The sequence below is a fragment of the Entelurus aequoreus genome, linkage group LG21 (genome assembly GCF_033978785.1).
Source record: "Entelurus aequoreus isolate RoL-2023_Sb linkage group LG21, RoL_Eaeq_v1.1, whole genome shotgun sequence".
Classification (NCBI taxonomy): Eukaryota; Metazoa; Chordata; class Actinopteri; order Syngnathiformes; family Syngnathidae; genus Entelurus; species Entelurus aequoreus.
Window position 1 is genome coordinate 225001 of NC_084751.1, and position 20573 is coordinate 245573.

The window sequence follows — 20573 nt, forward strand, 5'->3', positions numbered from 1 at the left end:
CGTATTTATAATATTCTAAACAATATAAGTCAACTTGTTTTATTTTTAGCGTTATAATTATTCTGGTTTGGAGAATACAAAATAGGTTTTGAGTCTTATTTTCAAAATTATAACACCGCCCTTGTCTTCAATCAACCGGTTACGATATGAGTTAACAAACGCTCCCTAGCATTGTGGTAGCTAATGTATGCTAATGCCAGCTAGCCGCTATTGTTGTAGCCAGGTGCAGATGTTGCCTGCACATCTGTTGGGCAAACGTTGTCCTGCAAAAACGAAAAACTGATTGATTTAAGTCAAGAGGGAGTCCTAAATGTCCCTGCAAAGTTGGACTGACAAGAGGGTTCATTTAAATCTCGGGTGTCAAACTCATTTTAGATCGGGGGCCACATGGAGAAAAGTCTACTCCCAAGTTGGCCCGGACTGGTAAAATCACGGCACGATAACTTAAAAATAAAGACAACTTCAGATTGTTTTCTTGTTTAAAAATAGAGCTAGCACATTCTGAAATTGTACAAATCATAATGTTGTTGGAGGTTTTTTTACACTTACCGTATTTTTCGGAGTATAAGTCGCTCCGGAGTATAAGTCGCACCGGCCGAAAACGCATAATAAAGAAGGAAAAAAACATATATAAGTCGCACTGGAGTAAAAATCGCATTTTGGGGGGAAATTTATTTGATAAAACCCAACACCAAGAATAGACATTTGAAAGGCAAATTAAAATAAATAAAGAATAGTGAACAACAGGCTGGAGTGTATGTTATATGACGCATAAATAACCAACTGAGATTGTGCCTGGTATGTTAACGTAACATATTATGGTAAGAGTCATTCAAATAACTATAACACATAGTGTTATTCCCCCAGTTATACATGCTATACGTTTACCAAACAATCTGTCACTCCTAATCGCTAAATCGCATGAAATCTTATACGTCTAGTCTCTTACGTGAATGAGCTAAATAATATTATTTGATATTTTACGGTAATGTGTTCATAATTTCACACATAAGTCGCTCCTGAGTATAAGTCGCACCCCCGGCCAAACTATGAAAAAAACTGCGACTTATAGTCCGAAAAATACGGTACATGGCGGAGCAGGCGGAAGACGGTAGATTTAAGAACTACCACAATGGCTGCGATGGCGGAAGAAGGCTGCAGCAGAAAAGGGTCCCCAGTCGTCTTGGACTCCATGCCACTGGACCCTGACCCGATTCTGTCAAGGATCGTGTGGTGACTGTCTGTGCACCAGTCTCCAAACGTTAAACAAAGTCACGCACAGGCATCCTCCATAAAGGGATACACCCCTACCAGGAGGATCGTCATACTCGTTCGAGTGACCGCCGATGAGGATGTTGCAGTTAATAATATTCGATCTTTATTTGTTGTTATTTATATTTTCTAAATAAGTTGTGTGATAATGTTCATCAGTCCACTCATTGGTGTTGATTTGCAATCCATCAAGATAAAAAAAATAATATCAAAACCAAATTACAGTATGTTATTTATGTAGTTTAATCATTTTCCTCGACTGATGTACTAACATGTGGTTTATTTTGTACATATGTAGCATCATCTACAAAGATACAAAGAATTGCGATTGCGACATCCAGTGGACACATTTAGAACAGCTGTTTCTTTTATTCAAAAATTTCAGGTTAATTTTTATACTTGGCAAACTCATCCCGTGGGTTGGATAAAACCTGGGCCGTACGTTTGACACCCCTGATTTAAATGGTTCCCAAATTGAACCATGTCCAATTATCTTGCAAAACATGCCTGAAAAGTAAAAAAAACAACAATGGATTATTTTTTTTTTACAGTTACTACTGATATTACGTAGTGATTTTTCTTGTCAATAACAAAAGCATGGAGGTTCGTATTAGCTGTGAGAATATGCTTGTGCTATGTCTTCTATGGCTTGCATCACGTTTTCATTGCATTGCATTCACAAGATACTAAATACACCGACTGTTTCCGCTGCAGACATGTTGCGGCGAGTTGTGCGACAGAGCAAGTTTCGCCACGTCTTCGGCCAGGCGGTGAGGAACGACCAGTGCTACGACGACATCCGCGTCTCCAGGGTAACATGGGACAGCTCCTTCTGCGCCGTCAACCCCAAATTTGTCGCCATCATCATTGAGGCCAGCGGGGGCGGAGCCTTCCTTGTCCTTCCTTTACACAAGGCGAGTCATAAAAAGTCGACTTATCACCCTATTCCCTATGTGTCAAAGTCAAGGCCCGCGGGCCAGATTCGGCCGGCGAATGAATTATATGCCCCCGGGATGATATTTGATTAGTATCGGAACCGGCCCGCAGGCCACAGCCGCCTGCTGCTGTTTTGCACGCACCAATACTCAATCAGTGTTGGTGCTATGAATTTTCAAAATGGGGTCCCAGGGGCCCCATCAAGTCATAAAAATGGGGTCCCACTTTTTTGTAACCGTTTTGAAAACAAATGATAAATGTATGCATTATCCTGTTATATCTCACATTCCATATTGTGTTTTGGAAAAAGGTTGTCATAAACCAGGGGTGTCAAAAGTGCGGCCCGCAGGTAATTTTTTAACGGCCCCACGGCACATTCTAAAAATACGATGAAGAAAAAATAAAAAACATAAAAAGTGGTATAAAAGAGCAAACAGGTGAAATGTAACAAGAAAATGTTGCATTATTTACTCTAATAACACAAAGCTGCCATGCAGGCTGTTTCTTTCTTTAAAAAAGAATAATGAATCAAAATCAATGTCATTATGAATTATTGACCTATTCAAGGCTCCATTTACTTCATATTAAATATTCCACTTTGAGATATTTTGGGGGGAAAATGTTGCATATTTTTTGGTTGCCATTTAAAAAACAAAGTTTTTTAAAGAAGGGCCTAAAACGAACAAACAAAACATAAACAACAATAAAACTTATAATTGACGGATAGATCTGAAGTTGATCTTGAGACTATTGTGGTCAAAGTTAAAAAAAATGTTGGATTTATTTTTTTAAACTTTACTGAGCAGTACCCTTTTGGATCCCCAATAATTTTAGTGGGACTTTTTTTTTTAAAGTGTCATTGCTCAAAAAAATAATGAATTAAAATCAATGTTGTTATGAGTTATTGATTTTTTTAAGACTCCAATTATTATATAATCTCAAATTTTCCACTTTAAAATTTTATTGGGGGAAAATATTGCATATTTTGTGTTTTTTTCCATAAAAAAACACGGTTTTCCTTGACAAAAATGGCATACAACTTAAATCTTTAAAAGCGTTATATTGACAGATAGACCTAATGTTGATCTAGAGATTTAAACCTTGAATAATAATAATAATACTAAATAATGACACATTTGTAATATTTTTTTTGACCAAAACCTTTTGGGGTCCCCGGGATCAAGTCTGAGTGGAGGCCTAAATGTATCTTTTTTATACATATATTGTATTGGTTTTTAAAATAAAAAATATCAAAATGGCCCCCACTTGCTTTGATTTTTCAGTGTGCGGCCCTCAGTGGAAAAAGTTTGGACACCCCTGTCATAAACGTTACTTAATTCATTAAAAAAATAGCACAAAAAAAACACACATTTTTATGCATATGTAAATGTATTCAGTTATAAATATTCATTCACTTTCTTCTTTCCTTTATGGATCTAAACTTTACCGCTGCCACTATTTTTTTCTATATTTTTATTGTAATATTTTCAGAATGTGTTTGCTCTATTTTTGTCCAAAGTAAGACAAACAAAACAATCTGAAGTTGTCTTGATTTTTTTGTTTTAATGCCATGATTTTAATAGTCCGGCCCGTTTGTGCACAGATTTTCCTCCATGCGGCCCCTGAGCTAAAATGAGTTGGACACCCCTGCCCTATTCCCTCATATAGTGTTTGACGCTGTTTGGTTACTCTTGTGGAGAGCGCATCAGGTGCACAAAAAGTATTTTAATTGGTCATGTTTGTTTCACTCGGAATAAGTCCACCCTAAAATCTTCAGTAGCACTTTGTCTTTCAACGCCACTGTGACGATCAGCTTTACAGATGCCACGCCTGCTCTGAGACTACAAACCCAAAACGAAGTGACCTTAAATATCAGGTTGCTGTTATCATTGACAGCTTTGTTCAATCAATGTATCGGAGCTGATTTGCCACAGAACATGCTGATGCGAAGCGCTTTTAGACATCTGGTTTGGTGGTTGTTTTTTTTAACTTTAATATAACTATTTTGGTCTGTCCTGCTGTGTGTTACAGACTGGCCGCATAGACAAGGTCTTTCCTACAGTGTGTGGTCACACGGGTCCGGTGCTGGACATCGACTGGTGTCCTCACAACGATCTCGTCATCGCCAGCGGCTCAGAGGACTGCACCGTTATGGTAAGCCCAGCATTCACCTTGCAGCAGTCACATGACTTTTTGCGGTTATTGACTGCTTATTTTTGTGTAAGCTGTATTATAAATATGTAATTTATACACTGCAGCCAACTATTGATATTGTTATGGTTTTTAATAGGGATGTCCCAGTGCAACTTTTTCACCTCTGATATTGGAGCCTTGAGTATTGGCCGATAGCGATATTAATCACAAATCGTAGTATATATTGATTATTTTTTGTCGTGTGGAATGTTAGCAAAGGCTTAATTAGGTGATATTACTCAGAGAACAATGGTGGGTATGAAAAACACTAACCTATTTAGTATTAACCATCTGGAATGGACTTATGATGTCTTTAAGTTGAAGTGGATTGGTACTTGTTTTTTGGCAACACCTAGTGGTCACAATAGGTAAGTTGAATGATGTGGACATGTTTATTAATAGATACTTTTTATTGTGCTTCTGCCTTGGAGACTTTGTATGTGTAAGTAATATGCAACTATAATTACAGTAGAACCTCGATTTACAAACTTAATTGGTTCTGCAGCATGGTTCGCAAACTGAAAAGTTTGTATAGTACAGCATAGTTCCCCATAAGAAACAATGTTAACATGAATAATAAGTTCTAGCCTCGACAATAGTCCCTATTTTAGTAAAAAAAACTGCACACTTTGATGACACTGTTTGTGTGTAAGTGTATATATATTTGTATATACAGTATATACACACACACACACACACACATATATATATATATATATATATATATTTAAACATATACATTCATATGCATATATATACACATATATATGTGTGTATGTATACATATGAATGTGTATTTATATATTTATATTTATATATGTATGTATATGTGTTTGTGTATATACCGTATTTTTCGGAGTATAAGTCGCTCCGAAGTATAAGTCGCACCGGCCGAAAATGCATAATAAAGAAGGAAAAAAACATATAAGTCGCACTGGAGTATAAGTCGCATTTTTTGGGGAAATTTATTTGATAAAACCCAACACCAAGAATAGACATTTGAATGGCAATTTAAAATAAATAAAGAATAGTGAACAACAGGCTGAATAAGTGTACGTTATATGAGGCATAAATAACCAACTGAGAACATGCCTGGTATGTTAACGTAACATATTATGGTGAGAGTCATTCAAATAACTATAACATATAGAACATGCTATACAGTTACCAAACAATCTGTCACTCCTAATCGCTAAATCCCATGAAATCTTATACGTCTAGTCTCTTACGTGAATGAGCTAAATAATATTATTTGATATTTTACGGTAATGTGTTCATAATTTCACACATAAGTCGCTCCTGATTATAAGTCGCACCCCCGGCCAAACTATGAAAAAAACTGCGACTTATAGTCCGAAAAATTCGGTATCTATATAATATAATAAATAAATAAAATAAAATAAAATAAATAAACATTGATTGATTGATAATATGTATATATGTGTGTGTTTGTGTGTGTATATGTATATATCTGTGTGTGTGTATGTAAATGTGTGTGTGTATGTAAATGTGTGTGTGTGTGTGTGTGTGTGTGTGTATACATATATATACCGTATATATATGCACGTGTGTGTGTGTGTGTGTGTGTGCACGTGTAACTATCTCAAACCAACATACCAAGGGGGTAATAGTTCAACAATCTCTAATGTTAATGCTAATTAGACACCCAGGCGGTCATTTAGTGGTATTTTTGGGCGGCGTGGCTCAGATGGTAGAGTGTTGCAAGTTTGATTCCAGCTTCCCCCATTTTAGTCGCATGCCGTTGTGACCTTGGGCAAGACACTTTACCCACCTTGCTCCCAGTGTCACCCACACTGGTTTGCATGTTGTTTAAAAATGTAGATAATGGGTTTCACAAGATAAAGCTCTTTGAGTCTCGAGAGAAAGAGCGCTATATAAATATAATTCATTTCCCATTTGCTTTGGCAGACAATGCACCTGGTCACTATTGTAAAATAAGCGTTTACAGTGAATATATATTTGGTTTTGAATATTAGATTGTTGTAATGTTTGAGGTAGATTAGGACCAGTTAATGGACACACATGTTCTGTTTCTTCTGGACCAGGTTTGGCAGATCCCTGACAAGGGTCTGGAGTCTTCCCTCTCAGAGGCGGTGGTGGTCTTGGAGGGCCACTCCAAGAGGGTGGGCATTGTGTCTTGGCATCCAACAGCGCGCAACGTTCTGCTCAGTGCAGGTACTCTCCAAGTCAAACATTTTCCCCGGCTTTGGTGTGCCGTGCGTCCGTTCGTTTTGGCGCAGCTGAGCTCTAAATCTGTCCACTTGTCTCACTCGCTCCTTTTGTGAGCCCGAAATAAACACAACATGCCATGTTTTAATGTGTCCACTTTAGGGTGCGACAACCAGATCATCATCTGGAATGTGGGCTCGGGCGAGGCCATGATCAACCTGGAAGACATGCATCCCGACGTTATCTTTAGTGTCAGCTGGAGCCGCAACGGCAGCCTCCTCTGCACCGCCTGCAAGGACAAAAAGGTCCGCGTCATCGACCCCCGTAAAAAGAAGATCGTCGTGGTGAGTGCGGCGGAGAGGGGGGGCTCTGTGGAAAAATGTCTGCCTCTGAGCCGTGGTGGCATTGAGGCGGCAGACGTGGACGCCCGCCTGGTCTGACGAGTGCCTTTCTGTTTTTAGGAGAAGGACAAAGCCCACGAGGGAGCCCGGCCAATGAGAGCAATCTTTTTAGCAGACGGAAAGATTTTCACCACTGGATTCAGCCGCATGAGCGAGCGCCAGCTTGCGCTATGGAAAGCTGTATGTCATTTTCTCCCCCAAAAACTTTTATCCAACCTTAATAACTAAGTCTGGGAAAAGAGTGCCCCGGCCAGGACAAATTTTTTCATTTGCAAAAGACACACGTGTCCACTTGGGGGTGCTGTAGTGCAACATAGAGCCTGCTGTGATGAACATAACACATTACCCCAGGGGTCACCAACCTTTTTGAAACCAAGAGCTACTTCTTGGGTACTGATTAATGCGAAGGGCTACCAGTTTGATACACACTTAAATAAATTGCCAGAAATAGCCAATTTTCTCAATTTACCTTCAACTCTATGTTATTATTAATAATTAATGATATTTACACTTAATTGAACGGTTTAAAAGAGGAGAAAACACGAAAAAAAATGACAATCAAATTTTGAAACATAGTTTATCTTCAATTTCGACTCTTTAAAATTCAAAATTCAACCGAAAAAAAGAAGAGAAAAACTAGCTAATTCGAATCTTTTTGAAAAAATAACAAAAATAATTTATGGGACATAATTAGTAATTTTTCCTGACTAAGATTAATTTTAGAATTTTGATGACATGTTTTAAATAGGTTAAAATCCAATCTGCAGTTTGTTAGAATATATAACAAATTGGACCAAGCTATATTTCTAACAAAGACAAATCATTATTTCTTCTAGATTTTCCAGAACAAATTTTTTAAAAGAAATTCAAAAGACTTTGAAATAAGATTTAAATTTGATTCTACAGATTTTCTAGATTTGCCAGAATAATTTTTTTGAATTTTAATCATAATAAGTTTGAAGAAATATTTCACAAATATTCTTCGTCAAAAAAACAGAAGCTAAAATGAAGAATTAAATCAAAATGTATTTACTATTCTTTACAATAAAATAAAAAAAATTACTTGAACATTGATTTAAATTGTCAGGAAAGAAGAGAAAGGAATTTAAAAGGTAAAAAGGTATATGTGTTTAAAAATCCTAAAATCATTTTTAAGGTTGTATTTTTTCTCTAAAATTGTCTTTCTGAAAGTTATAAGAAGCAAAGTAAAAAAAATAATGAATTTATTTAAACAATTGAAGACCAAGTCTTTAAAATATTTTCTTGGATTTTCAAATTCTATTTGAGTTTTGTCTCTCTTAGAATTAAAAATGTCAGGCAAAGCGATACCAGCTTGCTAGTAAATAAATAAAATTAAAAAAATAGAGGCAGCTCACTGGTAAGTGCTGCTATTTGAGCTATTTTTAGAACAGGCCAGCGGGCTACTCATCTGGTCCTTACGGGCTACCTGGTGCCCGCGGGCACCGCGTTGGTGACCCCTGCATTACCCCAACAGAACGGGCTGCAAACAGAAAGATTGAATGATGCTAAATGCATTTTGGGCCTGATCTGCTCTGATCCAAATAAGTTCTAAATAGCGTGCATAAGGTAAAAAATTGCGAGCACTACTGCAGGGGATCTACTCAAGGTTTGCGTGTATCAAAACACGTGCAAACTTGATAGCGCACGCAAAGCTGATCCACTAATCTTTTGTATTTGGGTCTTTTAAGCATACTTGCCAACCCTCCCGATTTTTCCCGGGAGACTCCCGAATTTCAGTGCCCCTCCCGAAAATCTCCCAGGGCAACCATTCTCCCGAATTTCTCCCGATTTCCACCCGGACAACAATATTGGGGGCATGCCTTAAAGACACTGTCTTTAGCGTCCTCTACAACCTGTCGTCACGTTCGCTTATCTTCCATTCAAACAGCGTGCCGACCCAGTTACATAATATATGCGGTTTTTTCACACACACAAGTGACTGCAAGGCATACTTGATCAACAGCCATACAGGTCACACTGAAGGTGGACGTATAAACAACTTTAACACTGTTACAAATTTGCGCCACACTGTGAACCCACACCAAACAAGAATGACAAACACATTTTGGGAGAACATCCACACTGTAACACAACAGAACAAATACCCAGAATGCCTTGCAGCACTAACTCTTCCGGGACGCTACAATATACACCCCTGCTACCACCAAACCCCGCCCCCCCCTAACCCCGCCCACCTCAACCCCCCATCTCCCGAATTCGGAGGTCTCAAGGTTGGCAAGTATGCTTTTAAGTGTGCCAAATACAGAGCACAATCCATTTGCAGAATATATGCTGATCATCAGAAAGCCCCACAGCACTGAGAGGAGGAGATGCAAATATCATTATTCAGCACTCGCAATGTGATTTATCAAGGCTGCTGGTGCTATTTTGCATCTTTAATGAGTACATCTGAAATCTTTATGCAAACTGGCACAGTTACGCGCACGGCTGTGAGAAAGGAAGTGATCGTACTGCAAAGACAGAGACGACGGACAGAGAATTCTGTGTGTGTCAACATATTTGGACATAGCGTCTATTTAGCAATATACTTGTATTCAATTTATGCGTATTGGTGTATTGGCGTTTTTCTCCATGCTGTTAGTTTTTTTATTTCGGAAATATATTAGAATATGTCTTCGGTATGAAAAACGTCTTGCAATAAGCATTTCCTTGCGTTTGGATCATTCCAGACGCATAAATGCAATGCAGGGTTGTGATAGTCCACCGCCTCCCTGCAGAGTATCAGCATGCTCAAAATAGTTTGTTGTGTATAAATTGTGTTTTATATTGCAGAAAATATGCTACAAATAATAGATGTGTTATTGTGCACACAGTTTGGAGTGCACAATAACATGAATGTGGAGGGAAATGAGTGTTTCCCTGGCACCAGCCAGTTGTACATGCAAAAACCTCATCTAAATAGAGCGGTCAGCATCCCTTTTGCACTTATTGTCAATTGTACACATAGTTTTAGATCAACCGCAACACGCCCACTAATAGTGCACGCTATTTTCTAGTCGGCATACGCTGTTTAGCGCATGGTATTCGGATCTTAGTAGATCAGGCCCAATTGATAACAAGTGCAAAAGTGGAGTAGACCTCCCCATTCAAATGAGGTTTTTGCATGTACTGTATAGGGCCGCGCCCATGGAGACACATTTCCGTCCACATTCATGACATCATGGTCTAACCTGTGCTGTTGCAGAATATGCAGCACACAAATATAATATGTACCACCTTTTCTGGTGATACAGAGAAGTGCGATCTAAACAACAGAATCTACTTTTAACCTACCAGACAAAAGAAAATGCATTTTTCATTAAGCTTTTTTCATACGAAAACAAATATGAACCGCATTAGGAAAAAATTAAAGACACTAAAACGAATACATTTGTATTCATTTTAATTAGCCCCTTAAGTCATCCAGCAGCTATAAAATGATACTGCTGAATTTGTGCGGAACTCTGCCAGTTGGCAGGTACTTTTTAAATACCCACGCAAAACAGCGACCACAGTTTCAGTCTAGATCGGACCTGGGCCAATTAAGGCCCGGGGGCCACATGCTTAAGCTTTTCAATCTGGCCCGCCGGACATCCCCAAATAATTGTTTTCGATCTTTAAGATGGAAAGTGTAGCTGCCATTATGATATGCAGTGATGTTTTCTAATGACCGTAAGTCTTCAACTATATCAAGTATTTCAATGTTTGGAATCTGCAATTTTGCATGATATACTAGTTACTATGGTAATCTAATTAGTTACTATGGTAATCTAACTAGTAACTGACTGTTTCCATAGCGGCCAGCCTGAAATGTGGGTGTCAGGGACAGACGCGGAAGGAGATTTTTACAACAAAGTTACAAAGCTTAGTGATGTATCAGATATATTAGATTGTAGGTGTATTTATTTTTGTTTTTTCGCGTTCATATTTCGCTATGTTTGTTGCATTTTTAGTGCGTTTCGCTTGATTGTAAAATATGTGGATGGAGAGGGGGTGTGACGTTCATATGTTGTCAATTTTCAGTGTTTTATCCTTCATAGTTAATATTGTAAATCCCACATTCTTTATTTTCATGTACATTCTGGGTGTCTCATTCAGTAAAAAAAATGTAAAATTCCATTCCGTTCTTTAAGGTGGTCTGTCATAACGTTTTTAGCATTTAATCAGACATTATTGTGAGGTTTTGTACTAGTGTTCCTAAAAATAAGATATACCGGCCCCCAGAGACATTTTTTTTTTCCAAATTTGGCCCCCCGAGTCAAAATAATTGCCCAGGCCTGGTCTAGAATAGATTAATCACATTTGCGAGCACTAAAATATTATGTTTGCATCTCCTCCCGGTATTGCGGGCGTTCTGATAATTATGTGCTAAAGACATGCTCAAACCAATCCAATGTAGGTCGATTTATGCCAAACTATTTGACAGCAACATATTAACATTGTAATGATTGGTTAATGGGTTATACTTGCGCTTTTCTACCTTCAAGGTACTCCGAGCGCTTTGGCACTATTTGTACATTCACACACAAATTTTGTTATATATGACAACCCAAATGAGTGTGATATTCTAAAAATACACCTCATTAATAATGAAATATTTTTCTCTTTAGAAAATGCCGAGGGTCAATAAAATCGAGCTGCAGTCATTGATTGGACAGCTCTCATTTCAGAGGCCTTTATTTGTACTACTGTGTATTTGATGTACTGTTTGCTCTGGAACACTACTACGACACATGCTGGTTTTAGTTATTTACAAATAATTACAACTAATTAGTAGAACTCAGCCAAAAAAGGGGAAGTGTTTATTTGAGGCGTGGTGTTTATTTTCCTAGTAAATGCATCCAACAAGGGGTTAAAAAATGCATTAAATCCTGGCTACACTGCAAAAACTGAAATCTAAGTAAAATTAAATATTTCAAAAAAGGGTGATATTTGCTTATTTTCTGTCTGATAAGATAATTCTTCTCACTAAGCAGATTTTATGTTATAGAGTGTTTTACTTGTTTTAAGGGTTTTGGTCCTAAATTATCTCAGTAAGATATTACAGCTTGTAGCTGAGATTTTATGACCTGTATTGAGTAAAACATGCTTGAAACTAGAATATCAAGTGTTGCAAAGCTGGGTCATCAACACTCACAAGTATAAAACTGCTTTTTCAAAGTAAGAATTTCTTCAAGCATGAAAAAAAAAATCATGATGCCGAGCGCATATCATTATGTCAAGATAATGGCACTAGCATTTTCCTAATTTAAGAATATTTTTCAACATATTGTGCAAAAAGGTCTAAAAAAAATGTTATCAAGAAAAGTGCACTTGTTATTAGTGAGAATATTCTTATTTTATGGTATTTTGGGGTTCATTGAGGTTAGCTAATTTTACTTGTTTTGGAAAGTCTTGACAAGCCGAATTTTCTTGTTGTATTGGCAGATAATTTTGCTTAGTTCAAATAAAATACCCCTCATTTTTTTTCTTCTTGTTTTTGAACACTGACTTTTTGCAGTGTAGTTCAGAAGGAAATTGAACTAAAAGTAGTTGTTTTTTCTCACCAGGACAACATGGACGAGCCCATTTGCGTCCAGGAAATGGACTCCAGCAACGGTGTCCTGCTCCCCTTCTTTGACCCAGACACCAATATAGTCTACCTGTGTGGAAAGGTGAGTGTTGAGTCCTCCCCAACAGGCGTTTCTCCCTCTCCTGACAGTCCTTTCCTACTCTTCCTCAGGGCGACAGCAGCATTCGCTACTTTGAGATCACGGACGAGGCGCCGTACGTCCACTACCTCAGCACCTTCTCCACCAAGGAGCCCCAGAGGGGCATGGGGTACATGCCCAAACGTGGTCTGGATGTCAACAAATGTGAAATTGCCAGGTATGGCTGCAATAGTGTTGTTAAATTACTCCTAATAAACGCTGAACATTATAGCTAAAAAAAAAACATCCATCCATCCATTTTCTACCGGTTGTCCTTTTTGGAGTCACGGGGGGTGCTGGAGCCTATCTCAGCTGCACAGCCATACTTTGATTCAGATTTTGTTCATGTTTTTTTCAGGTTTTATAAATTACAAGAGAGAAAATGCGAACCAATCATCATGACAGTCCCGCGCAAGGTAATTGTCCTTATAAAGTGGCTAGGTGTTTTTTGCTCAACTGCAGAGAGTATCAGGCATTTATTTGATCAGAAGCCATCGTTGATATCACCTAATCAAGTCATATATGTATCATATTTTTCATAATATTAAATAATAAAATATATATATATATATATATATATATATATATATATATATATATATATATATATATATATATATATATATATATATATATATATATATATATATATATATATATATATATATATATATGTGTGTATATACAGTATATAACTTGATTCAATATCTTGTTTATATTTTATCATTATAACAAGGTGTGTCCCGATACAACTTTTTAAATACGATACCGATATTGGAGCCTTGAGTAATAGCAGATACCGATATTAAACTGGTACGATATCAGCACAAATTTATTATTTTGAAGTGTGGAATGTTGATATTGGTGGTGATATTAGTCAGAGAACAATGGTAGGTACTGTATGAAAAGCAGACTTATGCTGTCCTTAAGTTTTTATTAGTAATCAGTCACATCTAGAGATGTCTGATAATATCGGGCGACCGATATCATGGGCCGATAAATGCTTTAAAATGTAATATTGGAAATTATCGTATCGGTTTCAAAAAGTAAAATATATGACTTTTTAAAACGCCGCTGTACGGAGTGGTACACGGACGTAGGGAGAAGTACAGAGCGCCAATAAACCTTAAAGGCACTGCCTTTGCGTGCCGGCCCAATCACATAATACCTACGGCTTTTCACACACACAAGTGAATGCAAGGCATACTTGGTCAACAGCCATACAGGTCACACTGAGGGTGGCCGTATAAACAACTTTAACACTGTTACAAATATGCGCCACACTGTGAACCCACACCAAACAAGAATGACAAACACATCCGCACCGTAACACAACATAAACACAACAGAACAAATACCCAGAACCCCTTGCAGCACTAACTCTTCTGGGACGCTACAATATACACCCCCTCCTACCCCCCCACCTCAACCCCGCCCACTTCAACCTCCTCATGCTCTCTCAGGGAGAGCATGTCCCAAATTCCAAGCTGCTGTTTTGAGGCATGTTAAAAAAAAATAATGCACTTTGTGACTTCAATAATAAATATGGCAGAGCCATGTTGGCATTTTTTTCCATAACTTGAGTTGATTTATTTTGGGAAAACCTTGTTACATTGTTTAATGCATCCAGCGGGGCATCACAACAAAATTAGGCATAATAATGTGTTAATTCCACGACTGTATATATCGGTATCGGTTGATATCGGAATCGGTAATTAAGAGTTGGACAATATAGGAATATCGGATATCGGCAAAAAAGCCATTATCGGACATCTCTAGTCACAATAATTCATTAAGTTATGCTCATGTAGCAGTAGGTTGAATGGTGCGGACACGTTTGTTACTGGATACTTTGTGGTAGGCTTCTGTCTTGGAGACTGTATGTGTAAGTAATATGCAACTCTATTTATTTAATACTTGTCTTATTGACAAATGTGATGTTTTAGACTGCAATTTTGTTCAATTAATGACACTTATTGCATATATCTAGCTTGTGTGCTACGGTGTGCTTAGCTGTTATGTAGCTGCTGGTCCCATTAGCTTACAACCTACCATGGTTAGTTTTTGTATAAGAATTGAGAAAATGCAAGTAAAGACCAACCATGTGTGCTTATTAGATGCTAAGTGTCTGTATATCTTTGCACAAGTAAACACGCTGCACGACTGCTTATATCAGAGATTATTTTGGAGATTTGATCATCCAATACTTGTTTTTTTACTGCAATCGGAAGGATATTAGTTTGTGACGCACTTTCACTCACTGGTACATCTTACACTTCTTGTCCTGCGTGCTCTTCCCCAGTCGGACCTCTTCCAGGACGACCTGTACCCAGACACGGCGGGCCCGGACCCCGCCCTGGAGGCGGAGGGGTGGTTCGCCGGCAAAAACGGGGGTCCCATCCTGATCTCGCTCAAGGACGGCTACGTCCCAACCAAGGGCCGCGATCTGAAAGTGGTCAAGTCGAACGTCCTGGAGAACAAAGCGGCCACAAAGGCGGAGAACGTCTCGATCGTCCAGAAGCACGTCTCTCATGCGCCCGCGCAGCAATCGACAGTGAGTGATCTCCTAAAACACAGGTGTCAATCAAATGAAACGCGTTCGGCCCCCATGACCAAGTTCCTCAAATAACATCAGGGGCGTCAAACTTGTTTTCATTGAGGGCCACATTTCAGTATCCTCAGAGGGCCGCTTGTATCATTTATGATTATAAATGGGATTCACCTCATGATATTATTGTACAATTGTCTATGCATTTCATTATTACCGTATTTTTCGGACTATAAGTCGCAGTTTTTTTCATAGTTTGGCCAGGAGTGCGACTTATACTCAGGAGCGACTTATGTGTGAAAATATTAACACATTACCGTAAAATATCAAATAATATTATTTAGCTCATTCACGTAAGAGACTAGACCAGGGGTCGGCAACCCGCGGCTCTAGAGCCGCATGCGGCTCTTTAGCGCCGCCCTAGTGGCTCTCTGGAGCTTTTTCATAAATGTATGAAAAATTTAAAAAGATGAGGGGAAAAAAATATATTTTTTGTTTTAATATGGTTTCCGTAGGAGGACAAACATGACACAAACCTCCCTAATTGTTATAAAGCACACTGTTTATATTAAACATGCTTCACTGATTCGAGTATTTGGCGAGCACCGTTTTGTCCTACTAATTTTGGCGGTCCTTGAACTCACCGTAGTTTGTTTACATGTATAACTTTCTCAGACTTTCTAGGACGTGTTTTATGCCACTTTTTTTTCTGTTTCATTTTGTCCACCAAACTTTTAACGTTGTGCATGAATGCACAAAGGTGAGTTTTGTTGATGTTATTGACTTGTGTGGAGTGCTAATCAGACATATTTGGTCACTGCATGACTGCAAGCTAATCGATGCTAACATGCTATTTTGGCTATCTATAAGTACATATTGCTACATTATGCCTCATTTGTAGGTATATTTGAGGTAATTTAGTTTCCTTTAAGTTATCTTAATTCAATTTATATCTCATGACACACTGTCTGTATGTAATATGGCTTTTAACTTTTTGCGGCTCCAGACAGATTTGTTTTTGTATTTTTGGTCCAAAATGACTCTTTTAACATTTTGGGTTGCCGACCCCTGGACTAGACGTATAAGATTTCATGGGATTTAGCGATTAGGAGTGACAGATTGTTTGGTAAACGTATAGCATGTTCTATATGTTATAGTTATTTGAATGACTCTTACCATAATATGTTACGTTAACATACCAGGCACGTTCTCAGTTGGTTATTTATGCCTCATATAACGTACACTTATTCAGCCTGTTGCTCACTATTCTTTATTTATTTTAAATTGCCTTTCAAATGTCTATTCTTGGTGTTGGCTTTTAGCAAATACATTTCCCCAAAAATTGCGACTTATACTCCAGTGCGACTTATATATGTTTTTTTCCTTCTTTATTATGCATTTTCGGCCAGTGCGACTTATACTCCGGAGCGACTTATACTTCGAAAAATACGGTATATATTTTTTATACTACTGTTAAAAAAAAAACTTTAGATTTTGGCCACATGCTGGGAAACGCTTGCTTCTCAGATGCAAACTATGGAGGCGTGGCAGAGATTTGAATAAACCCTTTTGCCACTTTCCAAACGAGCCGTTAGGAATTTGATGCGTTAGTGACATATTTTGCCTTTGTTATGTCAGTCAATATCTCCATATATGGTAGACCAGGGTTTTTTAACCTTTTTTGAGCCAAAGCACATTTTTTGCGTTGAAAAAATGCGGATGCACACCACAAGCAGAAATCATCAATTCAAAAGTTTGGGGTCACCCAAACAATTTTGTGGAATAGCCTTCATTTCTAAGAACAAGAATAGACTGTCGAGTTTCAGATGAAAGTTCTCTTTTTCTGGCCATTTTGAGCGTTTAATTGACTCCACAAATGTGATGCTCCAGAAACTCAATCTGCTCAAAGGAAGGTCAGTTTTGTAGCTTCTGTAACGAGCTGAACTGTTTTCAGATGTGTGAACATGATTGCACAAGGGTTTTCTAATCATCAATTAGCCTTCTGAGCCAATGAGCAAACACATTGTACCATTAGAACACTGGAGTGATAGTTGCTGGAAATGGGCCTCTATACACCTATGTAGAAATTGCACCAAAAACCAGACATTTGCAGCTAGAATAGTCATTTACCACATTAGCAATGTATAGAGTGTATTTCTTTAAAGTTAAGACTAGTTTAAAGTTATCTTCATTGAAAAGTACAGTGCTTTTCCTTCAAAAATAAGGACATTTCAATGTGACCCCAAACTTTTGAACGGTAGTGTATATGTCAGAATTGCTTTCCAGCAGTCTCTGTCTCATCCGTGTGTGCGTCTCTCTGGCTCCAACTCCAACAACTTGTCTCGTCCCAGCTGCTGCTAATAAAGGCGACAGGTGATTAGACAACAAGGCCCAGCTGGGCAATCTACTCACCTGCCGCTGTCTTCGAGGCCGGTCCTTGCACACCCCGCTCCGCGGCAGCCCCGCAGGCCACGCCCCCCCTCCACATACCTCCACCGCCAGACTCAGGCCGGGAAGCTGTCCGGCCGCGCCTACTCCACCCCAGGAGGTAGTACCGGAGGGCACCGTCCGCCCACCGGAGAGTTTTCGACTGATGTATAGCACCGGGCGGTCGACGCCCCCCACAGCTGCCAGCCGACACAATATGTTACTGCATACATCAGCAGACTAATTAGGAGTCTTTGTTTGTTTACTTACTAGTAAAAGACAAGTTGTCTAGTATGTTCACTATTTTATTTAAGGCCAAACTTGTTCTTTGATTGCTATAAGAAATGTTGTGTATCATAATATTACATTTTTTTTGTGGTCCCGCTTTATTTTGAAAAGTATCAAATTTATATACACTACCGTTCAAAAGTTTGGGGTCACATTGAAATGTCCTTATTTTTGAAGGAAAAGCACTGTACTTTTCAATGAAGATAACTTTAAACTAGTCTTAACTTTAAAGAAATACACTCTATACATTGCTAATGTGGTAAATGACTATTCTAGCTGCAAATGTCTGGTTTTTGGTGCAATATCTACATAGGTGTATAGAGGCCTATTTCCAGCAACTATCACTCCAGTGTTCTAATGGTACAATGTGTTTGCTCATTGGCTCAGAAGGCTAATTGGTGATTAGAAAACCCTTGTGCAATCATGTTCACACATCTGAAAACAGTTTAGCTCGTTACAGAAGCTACAAAACTGACCTTCCTTTGAGCAGATTGAGTTTCTGGAGCATCACATTTGTGGGGTCAATTAAACGCTCAAAATGGCCAGAAAAAGAGAACTTTCATCTGAAACTCGACAGTCTATGCTTGTTCTTAGAAATGAAGGCTATTCCACAAAATTGTTTGGGTGACCCCAAACTTTTGAACGGTAGTGTATAGATTCAATTTTTTCACGAAAAGCCACTGAAGTTGGAAGTATTACTGGTGTGTGGTGTGTTTTTTCAGCAGAAGATGGAGGACAAGCTGGAGGAGATGCTCAGGGAGTTCAAGTCCCTGCGGGACCGCGTCATCCTTCAGGACCGTCGTATCGCCAGACTGGAAGAGCAGGTCGCCAAGGTCGCCATGTAAGTCGCAGATATCCCCCACACCCCCTGCCTTCCCCCTTACCAGACCGAGATTTTGCCGGCCATGACTGCAGCGAGGCCAGGTCTGCATTCCAAGATGAACATTTCCCCCCCCTCCCCCCACCACTATCACACTTTGTCTCCCCGCCCTTCACAGCTGCCGCCATGACACAAACGGAAAAATGAAGTATTTTTATTGAAAGAAAGTCTTACGTTATTTTGTTTTTGTTCTAAGTTGTGCTGAAAGGTTGTATGTAGCAGCAGTATTTCCTCTCATCTTCTTTGTGTTGCCAAATATGGATTGTGTGCAGTTTCATGCACTGCTTTTGACTTTTCTGTCCTGTTGTACATTCCAGGTCAATCTGTTTTGGGTTTTTTTTAACGTGTTTTATCTCGCCCACCAGTTAGTTCTTTGCTAAAGATCAGATTTATGAATGTGGATCTTGTCATCCTGTGGGCTTGAAAATGTCAACTTTCTTTAGAGCTGGGTGGTGTTGTTGGCAGTGGTTGGCTTTGTAAAGGTTGTAGTGGTGCCTGGTGTCACTGTTAAGGGTCAAACCATGCAAGCCTCGCCCTGTCTGGTGCGTACTCGGTGTCGGGGAGGGACCACCGCCACACACACAGCTCGTAGACGGAAAGTTTTGTGCACATAATAAAGATTTTACACTCAAAAACAAGCATTTTTTTTCTTCTTGAATACCACAAACTGCCCTCTTACTATGATGCACCTGTGACAGCCATCATAATAAACATTACAGGGGGACGGCGTGGCAAAGTTGATAGAGTGGCTGTGCCAGCAATTGGAGGGTTGCTGGTTACTGGGGTTCAATCCCCACCTTCTACCATCCTAGTCACGTCCGTTGTGTCCTTGGGCAAGACACTTCACCCTTGCTCCTGATGGGTGCTGGTTAGCGCCTTGCATGGCAGCTCCCTCCATCAGTGTGTGAATGTGTGTGTGAATGTGGAAATACTGTCAAAGCGCTTTGAGTACCTTGAAGGTAGAAAAGCGCTATACAAGTATAACCCATTTATCATTTATTTACAGCTCATTACGTCTTGCACCTTGTTGTGGCCTCAAACAAAATCAAGGCCTTTCATTGGGGTGTGAATCTTTGGGCATCTAACGTTTCGATCGGATTCCCAAAGTGACCATTCGATTCAAAATTGATTCTTAATTCAACACGATTCTTGCAATTTGTTATTTGGTAAAATAATTATAACTAGATAAGGCAATTCCTGAAGGAATTGCGTGTGAAAACTCCAATGCTGAAGTTGAAATGAAATTCTGACTGAATGTAGTATGAATGCAAGAATAGTTTGAATGTTGAATAGTCTATATTTTGAAATTGGAATGGTTTGAATCGGATAACAAATGTAAGAGTTGTGGAACTTTGAAAAATGTCCCATTCATTTCAATGGGAATTACATGAAAATTTGGGAATTCCGGGAAAAGGGCATTTTTTCGAAAATGGTAATTTAAAAAAATGTGTATGTTTTGAATGAGTTGAAATGGTGGGTGTTGGAATTTTTCAAATCGGTCGAGAAATGTTGAAGTAGTTACATTTTTAATTGAGAAATGGTATTACGGAATTTCGGGAAAACCGGGAATTTTTCCATTTCACAAAACAACGTTTTTTTGTCCTGATTAAGAGGAGGAATGATTTGACAGTGGAATGGTTGAAATGGGTTGAAAAATGTGGAAGGAGTAGTCGACAGAAAAAAGGGTGGAAATAGTTAGGGCTTTGGAAAATCCTGGAATTTTCTGG

At 38.8% G+C, this 20573-nt stretch overlaps 1 protein-coding gene across 5 annotated transcripts in view; it reads left to right on the forward strand.

Annotated features, from left to right (window-relative positions):
* The window catches only part of LOC133639027 (coronin-1C-A-like), a 23891-nt gene extending 4418 nt beyond the window's left edge, over window positions 1-19473 (forward strand). For 3 of the 5 annotated variants that reach the window (XM_062032088.1, XM_062032090.1, XM_062032091.1), the window contains exons 2-11: window positions 1987-2186; window positions 4240-4362; window positions 6468-6597; window positions 6754-6935; window positions 7053-7172; window positions 12563-12667; window positions 12736-12881; window positions 13062-13119; window positions 15006-15257; window positions 18689-19473. In XM_062032088.1, the coding sequence (XP_061888072.1) occupies window positions 1987-2186; window positions 4240-4362; window positions 6468-6597; window positions 6754-6935; window positions 7053-7172; window positions 12563-12667; window positions 12736-12881; window positions 13062-13119; window positions 15006-15257; window positions 18689-18811 (1439 nt within the window). In that variant the 3' untranslated portion in view covers window positions 18812-19473. Of the gene's footprint in view, window positions 1-1856; window positions 1876-1986; window positions 2187-4239; window positions 4363-6467; window positions 6598-6753; window positions 6936-7052; window positions 7173-12562; window positions 12668-12735; window positions 12882-13061; window positions 13120-15005; window positions 15258-18688 lie in introns of those variants that run through there. The other 2 variants (XM_062032092.1, XM_062032089.1) reach the window with 2 other exon arrangements.
* Window positions 19474-20573: the final 1100 nt, after the last annotated feature.